Source organism: Scophthalmus maximus, chromosome 19 (genome assembly GCF_022379125.1).
Source record: "Scophthalmus maximus strain ysfricsl-2021 chromosome 19, ASM2237912v1, whole genome shotgun sequence".
In the NCBI taxonomy this organism is placed as follows: Eukaryota; Metazoa; Chordata; class Actinopteri; order Pleuronectiformes; family Scophthalmidae; genus Scophthalmus; species Scophthalmus maximus.
This window is the reverse complement of record NC_061533.1, coordinates 10,826,447-10,850,000: the sequence shown is the minus strand read 5'-3', so window position 1 is coordinate 10,850,000 and position 23,554 is coordinate 10,826,447. Positions and strand designations below refer to the sequence as shown.

The 23,554-nt window shown below is 43.5% G+C and overlaps 2 protein-coding genes across 4 annotated transcripts in view; both read left to right on the top strand.

The window, feature by feature from the left end:
* Positions 1 to 20,308, top strand: part of ccser1 (coiled-coil serine-rich protein 1) — a 106,407-nt gene extending 86,099 nt beyond the window's left edge. For 2 of the 3 annotated variants that reach the window (XM_035639569.2, XM_035639570.2), the window contains exon 11: positions 15,153 to 20,308. In XM_035639569.2, coding sequence (XP_035495462.2) covers positions 15,153 to 15,956 — 804 coding nt within the window. In that variant the 3' untranslated portion in view covers positions 15,957 to 20,308. The remainder of the gene's footprint in view (positions 1 to 15,152) is intronic. The other variant, XM_035639571.2, reaches the window with a different exon arrangement.
* A 1,607-nt stretch (positions 20,309 to 21,915) lies between these two features.
* grid2 (glutamate receptor, ionotropic, delta 2) overlaps positions 21,916 to 23,554 on the top strand; it is a 434,177-nt gene continuing 432,538 nt past the window's right edge. Inside the window, exon 1 of the mRNA XM_035639568.2 lies at positions 21,916 to 22,044. The gene's annotated coding sequence lies outside the window, so the exon portion shown is untranslated. The remainder of the gene's footprint in view (positions 22,045 to 23,554) is intronic.

The following is a 23,554-nucleotide window of genomic DNA, read 5'->3' as shown; positions in this document are numbered from 1 at the left end:
TTCATCACTTCAATTATTCAAAGAGATAGTTTAACATTCTGGGAGTTGTGCGCATCGGCCTCTCTTTCTTGGAGTTCGATGTGAAGAACTATTCCACTTTCATGTCTGTACGCTAAATATTAACTTACCCCCAGCAACCTTTAGCTCGGCGCGGGACTGGAAACCGCTACCTCGGCTCTGTCCAAAGCCAAACCTTCCCTTCCACAACCTTAACACCTGAGTAATTCACACACTTTGTCTCGTTTGCCCAGTTTGAACAAAAACCAAGTGTGAAAAAGACATTCCTTTGTTTTAAGCGGTTGGTTGGGTGCCGGACTCGAGTTATTGTCACCATCGGAGATTCCAGACATTTTATCTTTTTATTTAACTCACATGGACATATTTCCCCAAAATGCTTTCATATCAGTCCTCTTCCCAGTACCGCACGTGTCCATCCTGTTACAATTGACTCATGTGTCTTTGTGGACATGTGACCCTGCGTGATGGAACAGTTTCCATAGCTTAGTCAAGGTGGTGACACTCCCAGGAATGATCAGGCTAAATGGCACTGACACTGTTTAATGGAGACGTGTGCACGCATGTCTGAGTGGTTTCTGTCGGTGTGTATTTGTGGAAGCGGGCTTGTCAGTATGGGAAATTGTTTTTCTGTGCTAGGGGCTATTTTTTTTCCCTTCACATACCAAATTTGTGAAGCCTTTTATAAACTCCGGGGCAGTCTCATCAAAAATCAAATGTGGGCCTAATTTGTTTTCGTGACAGATAAGAAAATTCACATTATGCCAAGTAAAAGTGTTTACACACACACATTGTGTATTTAATAAGCTCATAACCTGAGAGACTTCGACCTCTGTAGAAATTCTAGCTGTGGCTTGTCTGTTTCTCTGACCCTGTCCTCGCAACTTGCCGGGAACTTAATGAACTACCAGATGCACATAAACCCTCGTGGCTTTGCTTGATTGTGTATGAATCAATGAATGGGAATCAGTAATTCCTCCGGTTCCTATACAGTTCTCTCTCCTGTGCGCTTTTTCTGGGATACAATGAAGATAATTAATCACAGAATGAATCTCTGTCTGTCTTTCCAGCCTCTCCTCATTGTTTCTCTTTCATGGATGCTTTTATAAGCACAACTGTTCTCTTTAATGTCTTTTAATGTCCTCTCTCTTTGTGTTGCCCTCTGCCTCTTTCCTCCCTCTGTGTTCTCTTCGCTGTTTCTCCTTGTGCTTGATACGTTTTGAGAGAGAGAGAGAAAGAAACAGATGGAAAGAGAGAGAGCGCCCTCGAGTACTCTGAGATATCAGGCATTACACTTTCTGTTGCGTGCACCTATACTGACTGATAACACACACACACAAGCCCGTGTGTGCACGCACGGAACATAGACACACAAGCTGGCTACGCACAACATTCACCAGGAGTACCCGGTCCAGCGTCAGTATATCAGATATTTGCAAAATACTCATCTCTGGTTTCTGCTCAGATAAGGTTGCATTATGTCCGTGGAGATTGTCATTCTTCCGCGTCGTAGTTATCCACAAGGGTGCTGGATCAGGAGCAACTGGAGTTTTTCAAGAAACTACAACCAAGTCCAGTTGCTCCTGATTCAACACGCTTGTGGATAAGGTTGGGTGACATTTCTGAACCTGATGTAGTGCCTCGACTCATTCTGACACAGCAGATATAACCAGTCTGGGTTTTACCCACATTTTGGATAAATGGAGCAGAAATTGCTGTCGGAAAAATATTATTAAAGGTTTGTGTTTGTAGCTGCTGTACTGTGGCTCTGTGCAGATATTCCTCCCAGTGAGGTCGGTCGGTCCGTGTCCACCCCAACCACTTTGCGATGGGCAATGATTTGAAATACTGCCTTTCTATGTATCTGCCGATAACGCGGCTAAAAAATGGGACACAATGACAATACCCATGTAAAATGTAGGCTAATGATCTCTGTGGCTTTTTCAATGAGAAAAGATTCAATTATTCTGACGAAAAATAGTTCATTAAAACATAATTAGAACAAAATAACTTTTAGCAAACTCATTTTCCGCGGCCAAACTCATTTGGAAAAATGATGATTCTTTCCAGAAAGACGGGGGTTTTTGTTTAAAGACACAAAGTTCTACCACCAATCTTGGTTGCATTTAATAACTAATTGTCATCATGGTGAAGCTACACTTTTCCTTCCTTCGATGAATCAATTTGCCGCCCTGAATACTCTGACACATTATCCCAGTTTGTAGCAATGGTCCTCACAATCGAGGATGAGTCCTTACGTATGTGCGGACGTGTTAAGTTCAGAGTGATGAAGCCCCTGCGGTCTTTCATGAGGTGTTTGTTTTCCCCCTCTCCTTACACTGTAACAGTGTAAACACCTATTTTGTAAATTGAGACGTCCTTCCCAGCAAGGCTGAATCAACAACAGTAAGCGATGACAGCTGCACAGCTGGTTTACCTGTCACTTGCTTTCGACTGCTCTGGTATTTCTGTTTACACAGACTCTGTGATGGACTGCCTAAATAATGAGGCTGCACTTTAAGTACTGTATTCTTTGTCCTCATTTATGTTCACCCGCGCAAAGAAGCAGAATATTAGCCCGAGCATTTTGTTCTTTAAAGAAAACAGTGTGACAAGCATCCACTTCAGACCTGTCTTAAGACTGCATACATGTCAGTCAATATTGGCACGACATATCAACACCGATTCATAAGAAGTATATCTCATCTGGATAGGATGGGCTGAGAATTTCTGAACCATTTCTGTGTTCAACAAAAGTTAGTTAAGATTGATTGCACATAACTGAAGCCTTTTCTCTTGTCTAACCAAGTGCTTTACACATTAATTTGTCATCCATGTTGCTCCACATCTGTGATCTTTCCTCTAGTGGCATCTGACGCAGATATTCTGTAGTTTTTTCCGGGTATTCTTTTTTGACAATCGGTTTGCGACATCTGTTTCTGCTGCCACTCTTTTATAGCTGAGGGGAATAGAATCTGGTCGTTGGTGCTCGCAGCATCTAAAAAACATTACATTGAAAAATTCAATAGTAACATGTCTCACCAGAATGTCCCAGTAACTGTGGATTTCCACAGGCATCCATGTGAACAGTATTCATAGAAATTACTTTCTGCTCGCTGTAAAACTTTGTCTTCTGTGTTCATTGTGACTGCAAATAGTCACTTGCATGGAGCTAACTGACCGAATGGGGCTTGTTTTTCTTCCTGTGAATCAAAGTGCAGGCACTTCCTGTTGCACTCAGTTCACTTAATTGTCACATATTTCTTTAAAAAAAATAACACTAACTCTTACACATAGCAAACAAAGTAGTTTTGCGATTTAGCTAAAAAACAAACAAAGGAGAGATACTATATGATTCTGTGCAAACACATTTTCCTACTTTCAGCAGCCTCGCCATAGGACTAAGTCGATCCATCGGAGCAGCTGGTGTTAATTATCTCTATAAATGTATCATGGGATGACTTTCTTCTTCTCGCCTCTCTTGTCTTTGTGTTTTTTAAGTGTGGGTGCAGCGGGGCAGTCTGTTGTTGTCAGTGTGATGACACAGGTGGCAACTGCAGCCTCACCATCAGGCTTTGGAGACATCTGATGGAAAAATCATATTTCCTTTTGTTCCTTAGGCGTATTTCTCTTCTCTTCTACTTTACCCCCTCATACTTTTTCTACTTTTTCTCACCCCCCCCACCCCAACATCCCCTTTTAGATTTCCTGTATTGTTTTAGCTCTCATGGGCTGTCACACAGAACAAGACGAGAAACCAGGAAAGCAGCTTATCAGCTGCACCAAACTGACAGGAGAGGGGTAGCTGTATGTAAGTGTGTGTGTGTGTGTATTTGTGTGTGTGTGTGTGTGTGTGTGTGTGTGTGTGTGTGTGTGTGTGTGTGTGTGTGTGTGTGTGTGTGTGCGCGTGCGTGCGTGTGTGTGCGGACTTGCTGCAGTATGAGCACATAACTGCAGGAGTGTGTATGAGTATATGCAATCAGTCGGTGCACTGATGGCGGTGGGGTAGACTTTTATATACCCAGAGAGCAGAAAAGAGTTTTGGCTACCATCAGCTTCATGCTCCATCAGTGCTCACAATTGTGTTACATGCCCCGCTACTCTCTCTCTCTTGCTCTCACTCTCTCTACCTCTACCTCTCTCTCTCGCATACACACACACACACACACACACACACACACACACACACACACCTGTATACCTGTATATTTCTGATTCTGATTCTTATCTTGCCTACTTTTAAACTCAGGGTCATATTTCCCCGGATCACTTTACTATAGGACATACAATTTTCTTTTTATGCTAAACTGTAACAGTGTTAACCTTATGAGGAAAATTGTTGACTGGGTTGTATTTATGGAGCGAACCAAAAAAAGAGAATCCTTCTATTTTTGCGCCACTTGAGTGTAACTGAGAGGAGACGGGTGCTGCGTGCATGGGAAATTATATAAGGGGAATTTTCAGGCAGCAGTGTTTTGGATGAGTTGCACATTTCCTTGTGAGTTTGTGAGCCCAAAGACGATGCACTAAGTATATTCTAGCCAGAAGATGTTTTGAGAGAATAAAATTCCCCGAGATGCTCCTTATATGGAACTGTGAGGACTGTGCACTGTTGAATAAGGAGTCTACATAGAATAATATGTACCGTGGCTTGACAGGGATCCAAAACAAGTTCACAGTTTACAGTATGACCACCAGTTGGAAACAGAGGGACAGACATGTTACAGCCAGAGTTAATGGACATCCATGCAATCAGGCTTGAGGGTTGGCTTGGAATATCCCTGGGCGTAGCGTGGGAAAGTAGAGCTTTCCTGCCCCTGCCGCCTGCAGGGCGGGACTGAAGGAAGAAGGAGAATCGAACAGCGGTAGCCTGATTAAGGTGGAATAATTCCAGGTCTTCTGCCATCTGGACCAGGAATGCCACGCCAAAGGGAATGGATACTGACAAGAGTCCAACCCGGGGTGTGGTCCTCATTGTGAGGATAACCCTCGATAACGTAGAGCCGTCAACACAATTTAAGGGCTAGGAGTTTTAGTGTCAGTTGAAATGGCATTTCTGAAACAGACAATGGGAATGGAAGAGTAATTTACCACTGACGGAGCATTATTTTGTAAATCCAGAGGTAAAGCTGTGTGCACGCGGTGAACACATCAGGCGGCGGAGCAACGCTGAGCGCAGATCACAGCTTCTGCAATAATTAAACGGTGCCGGCGGGGACCGTGTTGACACGTAGGGGGGGCAGCCAGGTGCGGCGAATCGGTCCAGTTAGAGTGTGAAGTGCACAGGGAGGGGTAGTTAGCCTCATGCGTCAGCGTGCAGCTTCAACGAGGCGGATGCTGTTTTCGTTTATTGCAGGACAGCTTAAGCATGCATCTATTTATGAACCACACCGCCACACGCGTTCGGTGTTGCGATCACCTCCTAGCACACATTAGGGTTGGACGGAGGTCGCCTGTCTGTCACAGGGCTAACGCACATTGACAGGCAAACACATTCGCACCTACGGGCCATGTCGAGTTTCCAATTCACCTGACCTGCGTGTCTTTGGAAAGCAGGTCAGACGAAATCTGCGTGGCGACACTTCTAGCACAGCGGTTCTCAACCTTTGCGGGTCGCGACCCACCAGAATAAATACTGGTAGAGGGAGAGAGAACGAGATGAAATCAAATACTGTTCCTTTCACTCCTTTTTTAGTGATGAATGTCCCACAAACACACTCAATAACATCCATTCTAATGCAGATCTTATCACTGGTACAGTTAATTTAATGTAAAAACAATTCCCAGTCTAAAATATCTCTTTTTTGGAACATATTATATTATTTGTTTCCCCATTGGGGAAGAGTCACTGTTCTAGAGGATTCAAGTTAAACCTCTTCTAACTGTGAAATGACACAGTGACAGATTCATGTGCACTAGATCTCCTCTGATTCAGCGTGTGTTTGGAGATGTTTGGCCTGATTTTGTTGACTTATTCAACTGTAAAGGTAAATATCGAGCTGCCTTTGGCAGGTTTTAATGTTCAGGAGGCAGTGGCGGCTCTAACTCGCATGGGCCCTGGGCGAACCCCCTGTTCAACTCAATTACCGCGGTGATGAAACTGTGTGAAAATTGCGATGTATGTAAACGCACGAATGCTGCTTGCTCTTGTTGGAATTGTTGAGTTTATTCATGACAACACACGCATTAGTGCTATACCTACAGAGATGTTGGTAAAGTCGCCACACAATCTACAAGAGTGGAGATTGTGGTTGAGGCAATGCTTTTACGATTTCCTCTGTAAATGACCATTGTTGTTTCTCTGGTAACCACTGCGACACTTTAATTTGATGTTCTTGGCACATTAGTTGCTCCTGCGGTAGCTAATGTAATGTGACCCTGCCTCCCCACAACACAGCTTTCCATTGAAGTGTCTTTCTCTCCTGCCTTATATTGATGCCGCCTCTCTTACACACATACTGTCTCTCTGCTTTCCTCTACATCCCCGACTCTAGCTAATTATCTGTCTCTTTCATCTGCTGTAACCGAGGGTCTCTTCTCTCACCTTTTCCTCTCACTTTTCCCAATATGGTCCCCTGCAGCCCGTTGCTCTGCTCTCCTCTCTCCCTTTGTTTTATCTCACTGTTACCTGTGTGGCATCTCCTTTTTTCTTTGACCCAATGTTTTCTTTTTTTTTTTTACTTGTTGTATTATTTGTCATTTCTCTCAGTCTACTCTCCCTCTTTCTCTCACCTATTCATCCTCCGTTCCTTCATCCTCTCCCATTTCTTTCCGTCATCTTCGCTCATTCGCTCATTTTTCTTTATTCCTTCCCACTCCGTTTCAGCTTGTGGTTCTGGGCAATGTTCACCAAGCATATTGGCCAGGCTGGTGGTCAATGACTTTCGCCATGATTACACACACGCACACATAGACAGACAGACGCGTGCGTATGCGCGTGCTCACGCACAAACCTGTTGGGGGATGTGGGTTGATGAGCAATGCGGGTTTTCGGCATACATGCCCATCAGAGCTGCTCAAGAAACCTCATTACACAGCGTGGCGCTGGCTTCAATACTCGCCAGCCTGCCTTTTTCTCTCTGGGAAGAATCTGAAGTTCTGGGGCTATACACTTCTCGACATCGAGAATTATAAGTAGTGTATGAATCACCAGCGAGACAGAAGTTCTGGTTAAGAAACTTCGGTTTTAGGAAGTGATCTCATTGGACGCATCAAAAACCAATGTGAACTGCCATGATGCTCCCGACCCTCTGCAGCTGCGATCCACGCCTCTCTGAGGTGTTTTATCAGTGGGGCATGTAATCAGCACTCAGTTAGTTGCGTGTCTTCAATTGTCAACAGTTGCTAAATTCAGACAGTCAACAACAGTACATCTTAACATTTAGCTGAAAGTTTCATACCTCTGGTCTATTCCTGAAAAGAAATATGAGTTGGCTTTAAATGAGCAATAACCACGCGCTGCCAGGAAAGTCACCAGAAGTCAACAGAGGACATTGTGGACTCATTTGCATAATAATTATACGGTATTTGCCACACCGGTCCTGCTCTCCCCAGGGGCTCGGTACGGGTTGAGGCTGCACAGTGTGAATGACCTGCTGTGAATCTAAATCCCTCAGATGGGACAGTGTGCACTAGCACCAAGTCGTTGGAAGATCCGGAACACGACAGAGGCATCAAGTTAGCAGCAGTAGATGATGTGTCCCTCACGTACCCACCGGGTTGAGAAGAGTCTTCACGCTGCATTTGAACATGTGTGAGCGCATGCGATGGTTCACGTCCTGGAAATGTGGATATAGGGTTTGTGACTTTTCCTCGAGGCTCCGTCTGTAAATAAGTTTGTTTTCTTTTACGGAAATCCTTTGTTTGTTAAGAGATGACTCAGTCTCAGACATTGTAATATATTCATGCCTTCAGCCATATTGATATGCAGCGGAGTTGCCCTGACTGAGATATTGTAAGTCTGAAAAATGTATAGACTTACAGGCACACACACACACACACACACACACACACACACACACTCACACACAAACAACCCGGTTGAATGGTTGGTGGTTTGCAGCAGGTTTGGCTGCTGTTGCTCCAAAAATGACATTGGCGGTAATGTAGGTAGTTTCCCTGTAGTTCGGTGGCAGGGCTGAAGTTTGCTAGCAATGTGAGTCGATCAGCTGTGCGGCGCGGTCCCGTCTCTCGGCGTGTGGCTCCAGCCGACAGGTGTAGGACGTGACATCCGGCCGGGTGGCAGTCTGCTGCAGTGTGGGCTGGGTTGACAGCTTATTGACATAAGACATGGTCTTCTCTTATTCGCTCTCCATCTTCCTTCATCATCTCAGGCCCAACACCAACTTAAACTGTCTCTGCTGTAGAAAAAAAAAACCTTTTCTCTCTCTCTCTCTCTCTCTCTCTCTCTCTCTCTCTCTCTCTCTCTCTCTCTCTATGTGGTCTCCAGACTGCAGTAGAGTACCATCAATCCTCCGGCTGTCAGGGTCTACTCAGCTCTGCTTGCCGCTGGCATTCGTAAGCACCAAGTTACGTAACTAGGAAAGAGAGAGAGAGAGGAAGGGACAAAAGCAAGGGCAGAGTGAAGGTGAGAGATGATAGAAGAGAGGTCAAGAGGGTGCGAGTCAAGGAAAGGAACAGGTTTAGCGGATGCTTCCTGGAAATGTCCTTATACATTCAGTATGTTTTGCCCGGGGTCTGGAGCAGGCTGTCAGAGATAAACCTGTCTATACTGTTAAATTCAAAATCATCCCTCACAGTTTAAAGCATTGTATCCTGGTGTCATTAGCATTCATTAATATACATTTTTTTTTTAAATAAACTGAAATGTAAAGACAAAATCATTGGCTAAACCAACTGAATGAACATAAAAGCTTAACTAAACATGCTTTCAGACATGAACTGAAGTCTGGACATTTTCCATATTCCATATGGGGCTGTATGTGAGAAGGGTGAGGCTATGGACATTTTTCCTGCAATTTAATCCAATAATTTACTGTATTAAGTTTGATCTCTGACATTGTTTACTTTAAAAAAAAATATCCTGTCCTCTGACTGTTCTAACTTTGGCTGAATTACTATGTGAATTTATAGGAGATTTACTGATACTGTATTTTACACATTTTAAAGTGCTTCCAGTAACATATATTGTAAGTTGATTTTCTCATAAAATAAAAAAAAAAGCAGAGAAGAAGGAGCGGTGCGGAGTGAGACAGCAGTTAGAAATAGGGAGAGTTTTGTAGGGAAATGGAGAGGCAGGGAGGAGAGGGGAGATGAAGATGGACGACTACATGTAACAGAGAGTGATGAAGAGAGGACGGGGGAAAGCGAGGATGTTGCTACAGGCTGTACAAGAGACTCACTTCCTGAGGGGATTGTGTATTGATGAAAACCAAGTAAAGCTGTGCTGCGGCTGTGAGACACCAGGCCCAGACCGCGGCCTCACCCCTTGTTTGATTGTCTGTACCCGCTTTATCCAGCAAAGTGCCTTTTGTTGACGTGGGAGACTCCGCCGTTTACACTTGTCGGTAAATATTCAATGGTGCTTTCTGGGCAAGAGCACAGGAAATGATAGATTGAGCTTTGTGGGGATTTCTGTGTGTGTGTGGGAATCATGTTCCACATCCTGCTCTGGCTCTTCTTTTTTATCATACCTCCAAATTCAAAACCCAGTGTAAACCAGTGTGTAGCACTCGTGGTGTTTTGCCTGCTGCCTTTCCAACTCAAAAAGGACTGTGTGTCTTTTGAGTCGTGACATAATGAGAGATGTTCAGATGACATTTTTACCTTGCCGATACCTGGACTTATAAATAAACAACAACTTATAAAACATAGTTTGACAGCTGTATGTTACTAACCCCGTATGGAAGCGATGGTTACTATCATTGTCGTGTGGCCTGGCTCAGGTTAAACCCTTTGAAACACAGATAGATGCAGTGCGGAGAGTAAATGTCAAAGAACAGTCATAACTGAAAAAGAACACGAATAAACAAATAAATCAATGAATAAACAACAATTACTTTGTTTTAAATAGCTGTGAAAGTGCAGCCACAGCGTATATTGCACCTGCTCAACCTTCTGGGCATAAATAATGCAATCAAATATGAATGTGACTGTATGTTGAGCCACAGGTAGACGGGAAGAAGTTGGAGGTTTGGGCTCACGCATTATGGTGGGAAAAAGTATTTAGTTATTATTTAAATAGGATTTAGAGTACCGCCTGGGTGGGTGTATCTGTATTAAACGCTGAGCATTTCACACTTCACTGGATAGTCGTAATAACCATAGATTTCCTTTTTTCTTATGTGGGTGTCACAGAATATAATTAATTCACAACTCCAAAATCAGAGCTCCAAAATTATATATTAACTCCAAATTTCACTGTGAAGAGTTGGAAACTTTTGGGGGTCCAATACACATCGGCCACATGACCTTCATTAGATACAGTTGTGTGTGTGTGTGTGTGTGTGTGTGTGAGAGCAGGAATTAGGTGTTTGATGATGTGAGTTGTGTACTCACATTAGACTGTTGGTGTAGTTTTCTATGATTATGTAGTTGTGGTCTGTTTGGGGGAAACAAAAATCAGGCAAATAAATATCCCACCCCTCCCTTTTTTCCGGAATAAAAGTGACACAGACGGATAAATGGCAAACTCGTTTTGGGATGTTGTTGGCTTTTAAGGAGCTCTTTTATGCAAACTTGGCCATTACCACATTGCTGTTTTCTTCACTGCCCAATAAAAACTAAGGCTGCAGGAGAGGGCCTCCTTAAATCACTCTGACTTACCTAGGTGTGTGTGTGTGTGTGTGTGTGCGTGCGTGTGCGCGTGTGCGTGTGTGTGCGTGTGTGTGTGTCTGTCTGTGTGTGTGTGTTTATAGGACAACGTGTGAGAGCAACTCTCCAGAGTGTTTGCACACACTGTCAGTGGCGATGAGGAAGCCTGTTTGCCGCAGAGTGTGTACTTGAGAAAGGACACCTGAGTTTGTAAATCAGTCCTGCTCTCTTTTTCTGTCTGCGGCTTGTTGTCTGTTCTCCTGTTGCCGTCATTTTTCTTTATCCCGGTTTTTTGAATCACATTTTCACTCGTCTCTCATTCATTTAATCCTGTAGCCTCACCTCTTTCCTTGTATTTGTTTACTCCCCACATCTTCATTCTGCTTGACCTTTCTCTCCCTCTCTCTCTGTCTGTGTTCCTTTCCTCTGCACTCACATTTGCCGCCCACTTTTACCCCAGTTTTGTTGTTGCGTTCGCTTGCGTAGTATTTAATTATTTTCTATCATTTTTTTTTCTTCTTCAAAAAACTTGGATCAAAAATGTCCCTTTGATACAGAACATATGTCTCTACAACCAACTCTTTGTACTGTGCCTAGTAATTATTTCTTTCAGACTTGTCTGCCAATGTTGCTGCTCTCGCCTTACCTTCTGTTGTTTTTTTCAAGTATCCGAGGGTGGAAAAAGACTACAGATTTTTTTGTAAGATTAGCAATTTAGCCCTAATTAAGCCATCCCACATAAACCTGCAAACCATGCTGGAAATTCAACACAGTCTCATCTTTTTCCACAATGTCCCATATGTAGAAAATTTGGCTTGAATGGAAATTCTCTCTCCTCTTAATTAGATCAAGGAATCTGCAAGAAGTCTTGTAGTCGTCATCCACCCATTAGAGCCCATTAGAAAGCAGAGACACACTCCCCAAGCTCTTTAAGTAAGCTGTGCAGGCGCCACACCCTGTGATGTTTTGGCAGAGTGCTGTTGTGTTCTGTTTTGTTTGTCGTTGTGTTTTTTGTTTTTTTTTACAGTTGGACGTAAAAAGGAAGCAGGTTGTTTGGCTGCAATTCAAATCAAATCTCTGTCGGGAACTGTTTCCATGTAGTACTGGTGGTGTGGGGTTCACAAGCATCAGAGACACGCAGCATGGACCAATCCAGATTTTATAAAGAGTTAAATGTGAATCGATTAAAGAAAAACAGTGAAGGATCCTAAGCTGTGCCAATCTCACTTTTGCAATCTCAATATAAAATATTACATTGTTCGAGTCACTTGGCTTGAGAAATGTCTTCACTCGTCAATGTCGTCCAGACTGGATTCACGTGGAATCTCTCTTTATCATACAATGTAAGGAGATTAATATAGTGCACTGATTATAGACCATGGAAAATCATATTGCATTAGAAGCAGAGAAAGCTTGTGACCATGTAGAAGGTAGTTATCTCTTCTATGCTTATTGGAATGATTTTTGGCGAAATATACTATGTATGATCCATATACTGTATGGTATTCTATATGGTATCTAAAATACATCCAGATTACAGACAAACACCAATATTTCACCTTGTCTCCCTATAACGTGGCATCCGACAAGGTTTCTCTCTCGCTGTCTCTCTTACGTCCTGCATTGCTTATTCATCTCCCAACAGTAAGGTTGCATACTTTTATTATGTGGGGAGTGTGAACCATGTCACTTCTTCGTATGCAGATGACATGATTATGTGTCTTATCAACCCAGACTACGTGTCTGCTCTTAGAGACCTTGGTTTTCTAGATATAAGCTACAAAAAAATAACAGAAATGTTCAGAGCAAGGTTTACCCTCTCCACTTGTTCTTATTTTTCAGCTGTTTCACAGGACCTTGTTTACTCGTCAAATTTACCCCATCCTGTAGCCTCAGACTAATTTAGAGCCCAACACAGTCGCAGCTAAATCCTCATAGAATCCTTGCATACTTTGAAATGCAAAAAAAGCCAGAAATAGCACCTCACAGTAGGATATTAAAACATCTGGTGTGTGTTCAGGGGCTGGGAATTTTCACAAACCACTGCATCGACAGAGTTTCCAACCACAGTATAATTAGCGCAACTTTCTTTCCAGTGCAGGAAAAGGGTTACGTTATTAAATATAATCTGTACTGAAATCAGTTCTGTGTGGTTAGTGAATTGAATGTGTCTCAAGTACAAAAAGGTTTAGATTTTTTTAATCTGCTGACGCAACATATACTTGAAATACAATTAGTCTTTGAAGCCAATTTACCAGTATGGCACAGGCTGCAGGTGTATGTACACACAAAAAAAAACACAACCAGAGTTGCTGCTTTTTTTAAGGAATTTAATAAAAAGGTATAGAGTGTATTTTTTTGTGGTGAAATGGAAGTTAGAGCGAAACAAAACAAAAGTCAAGCCACAATGTGAAAAGACACAAACTTCTTCTTGGGAATCCAAGATGTCACCAACTCAGTATCCAACCAAATGTGAAATATGGTCACAATCCCTCCCCTCTGTTCCTGAGTTAAGGCACTGAATAAGGATCCGCAAAAAAAAAGTGCTATGAAGTGCAACACACACCGGCTGTGTTACATCATCTGATGAATGTAAACTGATACTTGTGGCACACACTTGACTTGTTAAACAGTTAGAAGCTGTCGTCAAATTAGAGTAGCCGAAATACAAAAAACACCAACACTGGTATGTTGACACAACCACTTAATTGTAACATTAGGAGACAAACTACAGTGAAGTTAGGTAATATTGAGTTGTGTTTATCCCCCCCACTGTCAAAGCAGATTGGGATCAAGTTAAACTAGAGACTCTGAATTGACCAGGTGTTAATGTGAGAGTGAATTGTTGTTTGTCTCTGTATGTTGGCCCTGGGATGAGCGGGCGACCTGTCCAGGTGAGCGCCGCCTATCGCCCAGAGTCACCCTCCAGCCCCCCGCAACCCTTAAAGGATAAAGCGGTACATGATGGATGGATGGATGGATGGATGCGTTCTGTTTAGAATGATCAGCAGCACGGTGCCGGTAATGCTGATCACGTAACACCCCATCCCAGCGTTTTGTTTTATCTTTAAGTTTTATGATTCTGACACTTTGGCAAATTATATATCGCCACTTACCTTTCTCTGTCCAACAGGCATAATTTGTAACACACATTGTCTCACTTCCAGCTTTGTCTTTGTCATCCCCCATGTTCTCCTCCCCTCCCCTTTGTTAATTTGATTTCAGGTTGACAGTATTAGCTCATGAAAAGCAACTGTTTCGTTGAATTTGCATTTGCACAGCGATACTGTACTTATTCAGTTAGCTGTGTTCTGGCTAATTACATTTTTCCCCCTCACGTGAAATTCCTCTCAACAGGCTCGACGCAGTAATTACATTACGTTTATTATTGATTACCACACAAGCACTCATGGAAACATGATCACGTTCACACACAAAGCACAGGGGAGTCTAAATAAATGCATGTATGCACAAATAAACACATTAACACACTTTGTGTGTGTGTCTACAATTACACAGACACATGCTTATGCATATGCACACCGCACACGGGGAAACACACACCATTGTCTAGGTAAATGTCAACCCGGCTGATTCTCCCATGAGTTTCAGTGTCGGATGAGATTGGGATACTTTAGTCGACAATGCACACTGGCTGTGCGTGCGTGTGTGTTTGTGTGTGTGTTTGTGTTTGTGTGTGTGTGTGTGTGTGTGTGTGTGTGTGTGTGTGTGTGTGAGAAAGGCAGTTAGAGGGAGAGCTGGGGAAAGAGAGCGAAGGGGGACAGTGATGAGATATGTTGCATAAGGGGTGCAGTGGAGTGTGAAAGAGAACAGGTGGCTCTTGTTTCTGCCATCTAGCTTCATGTGCCATCCTCCCCATAGTGTGTGTGTGCGTCTGTGTGTGTTTGAGTGTTTGAGAGAGAGCGAGAGAGAGAAAGAGAGAGATCCCATTGCTTTGTGAGTGGGGATTTTGGATACCATGAGTGCAGATCTCCGTAAATGCAGATGTTACTGTTTGTGTGTGTGTGTGTGTGTGTGTGTGTGTGTGTGTGTCAATGCGTGTTCTTTAGTGAGCAGGGTTCCGGTTGGTTTAAAATCAATTAGAACAAGCTGCAGGAGCCCAGAGAGATCATTCTCCAAATGTCACCCAATTAACAATCTATACTGAACACATAACAGCGCTCATGCTGCCCGTTCCTCTATTCCTCTCTTCCTGTCGGTGTCTTCCTGTCTCGCTCCCACTTGTTCCCCCGGGATGCGTTCAGTGATTTATTCTTGGAAAACAGCAGGGACACGCACAGAAAGCAAGGTAAATGGCAAAGTCTCTTTTTTAACATCTGTCTTTATCTTTCTCTCCCTCTCAGACCAATCATCCAGGCCGGTGGTCAGGACTAGGCATCAGCAGCAGTCTGGCCCCAAGGGACCGAAGGGTAGTGCGGGGTGTGGGGGCAGCACTCGGAGGGGACCTCTGTAACCAGCACCTCCCCCATCACCATCCACCTCTGCACGGCCCCCCTCCTGCCTCCGAGCGACACACTGCCAGGGAGGAGCGCCACTGCCAGGGGGTATTGGCACAGTCTTCAGCCCGTAACCCAGCTCTAAATCTGTCTCCGGGCTCCTTCCACTGGTCCCCCGCTATTTCTGCAATGTCAGGCCCAGCCTCACCTTGTACTCCGGCTCAGCTTCAAGTGTCACAGCCGGGCGCCAATCCAAATCAATGCCCGGGCTCCGGTTCGCCGGTTGCTAATCTCACTGCAATTCCATCTCTATCCTCCAGGCAGCCAGAGGGGGCGTCCTCCTCTACTGAGTCCTTAACTCCCGGTGGAGTTAATCTGTCAGGTGGCGTAAGACGAGGAGGAGGAGGAGAGCACTACCCCCCGAGCCATATCCCTCGCGCAGTCGGGGCCAGCGCCTCCTCAAGCCTCCACAGTCTTGCGAGCAGGGGGAGCCCCTCCCCAAGCGTCTCATCGTCAGACCAAGCCTCCCCTCCGCCTCCTACACCTTCTTCCGCCGCCTCTTCGTCCTCCTCATCCGCCACATTCACAGGCCGTTTAGGACAACCACCCCGAGGCCCCCTGTCCCTGCACAGCTACAGTCGTAAAAATGTCTTCCTCCATCATTCCCTACACACTGCCGAACTGCAAGCACTGACACAGAGAGACAGTTGAGGGCTCTCATTAGTAGCACCTCAACCATAAGCAGCCATATCATTGACTTAAGTGACAAAATGTGTGACTGTGTAAAAATACTGCTGCTCCTTTAGTACAAGTTGCTCATGATTCACTGTGGAAACATGCACTGCACATGCTTACAGTCACACTCTTTCCTCTCCACAGTGCAGAGCGACCCTTTGCTGAAATTTTGTTCGTAGATTTGCTCACTTAAACACACGATCACATGCAGGTGCACACACAAAGGCTGTGAGTATGAAAGAGGCACTCACCCGTCTATCAGAACTCCCACGATGTGTCATGCTGACAATTTAGATGTGCTTACGCCCACAGACACATAAAGTGCACAAAGAGTCTCACAACCTTGTATCCATGCACATGCGCACATGCACACAAACACACACACACACACACACACACGCACGCACAGGCAGAGACATCACTTTGGATATCTTCAGTCTCTGCCTCACAATCTGTACAAAAACAGGGTTTTTTAAACCAGGACAAAGACATGAGGTATGTATTTGTGTTTGCTTTTGTTTATGAGATTTATTTGTATTTGTTTATGTTAAAATTTCTACCAGTTCAAACCATGTGCTGCTTACGGAACTATGGGACTGGCCACAGTGTGTGCGCGTCAGGATATATTCTCACATTGCCAAACCCTGCATCAGATTAACTCCACATTCCTTGACGTCCACTTACAGAAGTCCAGAATTTGAAACTTGTTTTAGGTGACTCTGCATCCATTACCCTTTTACTGCATGCTTTTTAAAATTTAAAGAAAAATACAAATGGGCATTTTGTACTGCAACAAAAATGGGATTGGGGTCTTTTAATAATGTTTCAGTATCAACTCACACCTCAGTGTTTCAACAAGGGAATCACAGACGTCATGAGCTCCGAGACAGGAAAAGTGAACTAATTGTCTTTCCTGCATAAATAACACGGACTCTCATAAAACTGGACAACTGTTTTTGTAGAAATTCAATGTTGCAATATTACCCCCAATTATATACAAGAACCAATGTGTGTCTGCAATGTTAGATTAGTGCAGGATTTAAAATGAAGAGTTTCATTCTAAAGTGAGGTGTCTGTCATCATTATCCCGACACAGTTAGCAAACAAGAATTTCCGATTTGGCTTAACTAGCATTGCGTATGTGGGCGTGCGTGCGTGTGTGTGTGTGCTTTTGGAATGAAGCTCTTCAGATCTTAAGGACTGGGTATTGAACAGGGATGCATACTGGTGCTTTCCTAAATGTCGATACCCATTTCTAGGAATAAAAAGGGAACAAATGTTTCAAAACATGGCATTACAGTTGCCTCACACATTTTCTATGATCATTTTATTACGAGGATCAATTGAGAAGAGTCTGATTCTGTTAAGTTTGGTGACCGTTTCCTTGATCAAATACTCCAAAGGAAAAAAAACGGTTTAAATCCCATTTAAAAAAGCATCAGCACTGAGTTTTTACTGATACCCAGTCCCTACATGATCTTTTATCTTCCTGATCTCAAATGTGTCGGCTGTCTTTTTAAAACTGACCTAATGAGATGGTATTTGGTATAACGAGGCTCACAATCATGTTGTTTTGGACAGTAGGACACAAATATTTTGACTGAGATTTACATATGCTGTGTAACTGCCGTGATCTACTGCGTGGTACATTTTGGAATATACACTCACTGATCACTTCGCTCAGAGCGCCATACTAACAACAGGTAGGACCTTCACCATCACACCACCGGCAGCAGCCTGGACTGTTTACACGAGGCAGGCCGGGTCCATGGATTCATGCCGTTCACGCCAAATTCTGACCCCACCATCTCATGCCTCAGCAGCAATTGAGATTTGTCCGAGCTGGCTCCATTGTTCTAGACTCCAACTGAACAGTTCTGGTGAGCCTGTTCCCACCGCAGCCTCAGACTCCGTCTCCTTGGCTGACAGGAGTGGAACCAGGCGTAGTAATATGATGATTTAGCCCGTCCACCTCCAGGTGCGACATTTTGTTCACCCTGAGATGCTTTTCTGTTCCACCAGAGTTGTGAGGAGTGGTTATCTGCCCTCCTCCTCTGATCTGTTTTACTGCACCATTCTGGGTTCAGCTATGGAGACTGAGACTGAGCATGTAAATCCCAGATCAGCAGTTTCAGAATAAATACTCAAACCAGTCCGTCCGGCACCAACAAATCAAAATCACAGGGGTCACATTCCCCGCTGTTCTGATGGTGGCACTGCTCTCACATGATTGGCCGATTGGATAGTCGCACGAGGTGTACAGGTGTTTGTAATGCAGTGGCCGGTGAGTGTATTCGCTCGGATGAACTGACAAGACTGTCGGACAATCCTTTTCTCTCCCCGTTGGCTTTGGGGCAAATGTCATAATGTCAAGCGGGAGTCGGGAGCCTGCCCCGCTGATTAGAGCAGGTCAGAGGCTCGGCTCTCCGCATCCACAAGAAATGTTGGGTTTTGGGAAAAATTTTTGACCTCGTCTGTCTCCGAGCAGCACCTGGCTGTGGGGAGGTTGTGTGAATTGTGGTGTGGGGTGCGTTGTGCTGCACACCTCATGAGGCAAGGGCCTGGTAGAGGTGAGGAGAGGAGGACAGTCCTGTTCCCACGGGTAAAAGCTGTGAGTCTCCATCTCGGCTGCTTCATTTGCACATCATTTCCTCTATTTTTACCCCCCCCCTTTCTCTTTTTGTCCTTATTTTTTTCCCTTTCTATTTCATCTCCCTCATTCTCTCCCTATTCATTTCCCCCCTATCTTTCCCCAGCATCCTTCTTTACTGAATTCAAAACTCAGTTACTCCTTTTGTGTTCTTCTTCTCCTCTTTTCTCAGTCTGTTATCCTCCTTCCCCCTCTGCCGTGTCTCAGGGCTCTGCTTTCCCTCTGTCTCTGTTCCCCTGCTTAGCCTACTTACCCACAGCCTGTATTGTCGTACGGCGTCTGTCACAGACTCTGTCGGAGCAGCTCACAGCCCCGGCCACCTGGAGCGGCAGCGCTGCTCATTTTCAGTTAACTACCTGGTGAAATGGACGGACGCCAGTGATGTGGCTCCCGAGGACCTGGACTCACGACCGCAGCGAAATACCCCCTGTGAGGTTTGTTCACAGGTAGAGGGAAACAATATATCGTTCGCTGGCTGAACTCGAAAGAAAGGCTGTTAACGTCCGTCATCAGTGTCCGTATCACAGGCGGATATATCTGATGGCAGTAGAGGAAAAAAGGCCACTTCTGAAATGACAGTTCCAACGTGGCAACGACGTCTTTTATCGAAACCTTTATGTTTTTTCCTGTCCAGTCGTAACAAGGGAATGATTTTGAATTTAACTGCTGGGAAACGAAGGTCTACAATCATTACAGGCACACGTCACAGACCTCAACTCTCCTGTTGACTTGGCAGCGTGTTGTACATTTACTACATTTAATTTGTTGGAATGTTATTTATTGTTTCTGCCTTATTTATATTTTTGACATGAGACACTTTTCCTGAAAGCATCTTGGCACTTACAAATTCAGAGAGTTGTCACGATGATAATAATCATTGTGGAAATGCTAATCATGATATTATTATACTTTTAACCAATCATTGATATTGTACTGTCCTAATTTTTTCATGTGCTTACTGTAATTATGTTTTTTTTCTTTTAGTAAATAAAGATGATTAATTGAATAATTGTACATAAATTATTAGAACTATTGATGTTGACACTGAATAATGGGGTTTTCATACATTTGTTTGTCGGCACTAAAGAGATTAAAACACAATGAAAAGTTTCAGATTTTGTTTCACTGATAAATGTCTAATGCAGTCAGAGATCCGAGCTATGACCAAAGCATATCAGGCTGTAGTTGGGCATCAGAAAACAAATGTGACAAACTGAATTCTAATGTTAAACTTATAGGCCCCGATGCTAAATTTGACATGAACTGGGTCAATTGACTCTCACTTGTAGGTAGTCGTCACTGATTCAGCCCCACCCCCTTAAAATCCAGCCTTTGCACTATGACTCTGCTTGAGATGACGTTGAAAGTCACAACTTTCCGACCGTGTGCCGAACTGTGCCAGAGAAGTGAATGATGGATGGTTAAAATGTCTTTTGTTTTTTTTGTTGTTGTTTTTTTTTCAGTTCATGATGACATTCATTAGGGATGATCCATACAAAACAAAGGAGTGTCTGATGGGCTTATTTATGGTGTGTTAACCCAAAGTATTTCTCTTCAGTTTCTGTCCCAGATGGATTTTGTCACTCTCACAGTTGTTTGTTCAAATGCTCTATCAAAAGATTTTTGTCCACTGTCTGCTTATTGTTAACATTAAATACAAATAAACTAGATGAAAACATGTCGTGAAGACTGTGATTTGATTTTCGATTTTCCAACATTATGGTGAGACTTTTTCCTCATGAAATAAGGTGTGTCTGTGAAATGTCTGGAATTTATCGAAGCAGAGAAAGAAAGATGGATTCTGCTGTCACCAAAAAAGATGCTGAATGTAACTTAGGCTCCATCTGTCAGGCAGCGTAGATTTGGCTGTACGAATCTGTAAAGAAAAGCATGAATACAATCAAAGAGTAGAAGGAGATTATAATAAAGAATCTTTGGGGCCATCACTTGAAAAGACCGAGAAAAACTTTTCTCCTCAGCTGCGATGTTTGAGTGGACTTTAAAAGACTGCACGTGGCACCGGGCGCACACAAGTGATTTGACCTCATTTGACATTAGCTTCCTACCTACAGTGTTTGAGTGAATTTTCATTTGGCAGTGAAAATGAATTATGGAAGTGTTTGGAAAATATCTTAATTTAAAATGATCGCGTGTGTGTGTGTGTGGGATGTAAACTGCCTGTTTACCCCTTGGGGAGGACCTGCGCACACTTGCAGTTTTTGATAGGGACGGTGTAAATAAATTAACATGAGCAGAGCCTAATATAGTCATACAGGCCAATTGTCATATGCAGTTTCTTATTTTTATAATAGTATTCTCCTCATTCTTGGTGTTACAGTGAAAATGCAATACAAACAAGAGGAAACATAACAATGTGTAAAATGTTAACATAATATATTCAGTGTACCAGAATTGCAGATGAGACAATGAAACAAAGTGTGTATTTCACAGTTAAATCAAGTTAAACCCGAGTGAGTTTACATCACAATAAATTACGTATATTTGAATTGTATTGGTGGTCAGAGCTCACCTTGACATTTGTTTTTCATTATTATTTTCTGTCTACGAAATGATTCAATAGTCAAAATAAAAGGTTTGATTTTCAAAAAAAGCATGCTTCCTCAGTATCACAGCTGTAACCGCTCTCACTTACTTCTTGTGCCCGACAGATGTGGAACTGAGGCTCATTTGACTGTATTAAATTGTTATTATTATCATTATTGTTTCCACATCCAAACTCCAGAACTGAGCTCAGGTGTTCAGCTTCCGCCTTGATTTACTTCAGGCCACCAACTTCACGGAAGTGTCACCGTGCATTCGGGCGCTCCCAGGGAGATTCTCAACAATACACAGATCAAATGTTAGCAATATGCATATACAGCACATACATTTTGCACCATTAATCAAAAGTGGCAACTCGTGTAGCGAAATGATCCCCCTTATGTCCGAGTTGTTGATCCGATTTGTGGTGGCGTTCACTCGAACTTTCCCAGTCGGAAACTCATTTTTCCGATTATTTTGACACCACTTGAATGCACTCTTAGTGATCAGGACGCTGATTTGCCGCTTTTTTTGGTCATTTTACCTTCTAGCCAATGAAATCACATCCCGGAGACGAGCAGCGTGTTTGAGAAGAGGCAACAGGTGGAGCGATTTGGGCTTTTTTTTTAAAATATTTTTTTACCTGCTGTTGCTGATGAAGCGTGCATCCGTTTTGTTTTCAAACTTTGCTGCAACACATAGTACAAATGACTGATAAATACGTTAAAACAAACAGACACCGTGACCCCCTTGAGCCAGAGAGTGGACCTATATGCCTGGGTGGAGAAAACATGGATGAATTAAATGGACGCCTGTATGTAAATAACTGTGGAGTCTTCTCTGCTGAAGGACACATGCCATGAAGATACTCAGGTAAGACAAACACCCTCCACTCGTTTCTTTTTTTTAATAATATGCCGGTGGTGTTCAACTCGGCATATAACGTCATTGTGCCACTGCTAATGTTGTTATATTGCTTGTGATATAAAAGTGTGCCGAGCTTGAATGTGGTCAGGACTGCTGAGGTCTGACAAACCCTGCTGTCTACTGGCAGAGACAGTTGGGATTCTCCTACAGACACTTTCTCCACCGTGCATATTTTTGACTTTGTCACTGCAGGAACAAAAGAAAAGAAAAAAAATCCCAGGTGATGATTTGTTAAATAACATGGCTCTGTAACTTGGATGGAGCCTGAAAAGACCCCCAGTAACCTGAAGAGCGCTGCATGCCATTCATCACGAATTACACCTGTGGCGTTTCTCCTGTTTAATTCACAAACTGCCTGCTGTGACCAAAGTTCCAGCGATGATGTGTGTGTGCTTGTTGGTGGTTGCTGTGATGGAATATGCCCAGCCTTCCCATTTGCTCGGTAGCGTGCGGTATTACTTTAATGGGCAACTTGATTTATTAATTCATAGAGTAAATAATTCATACGTGTAGGATCCAGCGGATTGGAGTATACGCCAAGAGAGGATTTTTTCTTCTAAACGTGATATCATTGAGTGTTGCGAGGTGGTTTGTTTAGATTTGGCAATTTTTAGTCCTCCAATAACTTCATTTTGCACATTATGTTTTCTATTTAAAAGCCTCGTATTGTGTATTTTTATGAGGATTACATGGTATTCAGTGTGATTTCCACAACTGCCTGTGCTAAGATCTTTTAATTTTCCATTTCGATGCATCATTTTTTGTGAGGTTATACAATGAGGGCAGACTTGGGGACTGAAGTGTGATCACTGCAGTCAGCCAAGTGGGAATGTCTGAATAAGCTTATGTTTTGGCGAATTTGGCTCCATATTATACGTGTGTTAAGAGGACACTAGTGGCCTGAGCTTAGCAGAAGCATACGATGTGTTAACTAAACAAGTCCTGTACTTTTTCTCACTACAACTTGACTCCTAGACAAATCAATAACAGTTTTTGAAGCGCTGCCAGACCACTCAGTCAGACTGTCGCTTGTGGCTGTTGGCGTAGTGTGCTGTGACAGGCATGCTTCCCATATGTCTGGGAGCCTGGAGTGAAGAGGTGTGTGTGTGTGTGTGTGTGTGTGTGTGTGTGTGTGTGTGTGTGTGTGCGTGTGTGTGTGTGTGTGTGTGTGCGTGCGCGCGTGTGTGTGCGCGCGCACGTGCGTGTGAAACTACTCTCAAACTCTTAAGTATTTGCTACTTAATTGTGCTTTTACTGTTCTGGCTGAATTTAAGTTTTGGATTCAAACCATTTCTGTCACTGTGATAACGGATCACTGATGCCTCCAGTTGCATTCTCTCTCTCTCTCTCTCTCTCCATCCATTTTGCTTTGTCTCTCATCTGTCTCACTCACTCTTCTACTCTTTCGTCCTCCATATTTGTCTCTTTGCATTTGTCACTCTTTACTGACAGAAAC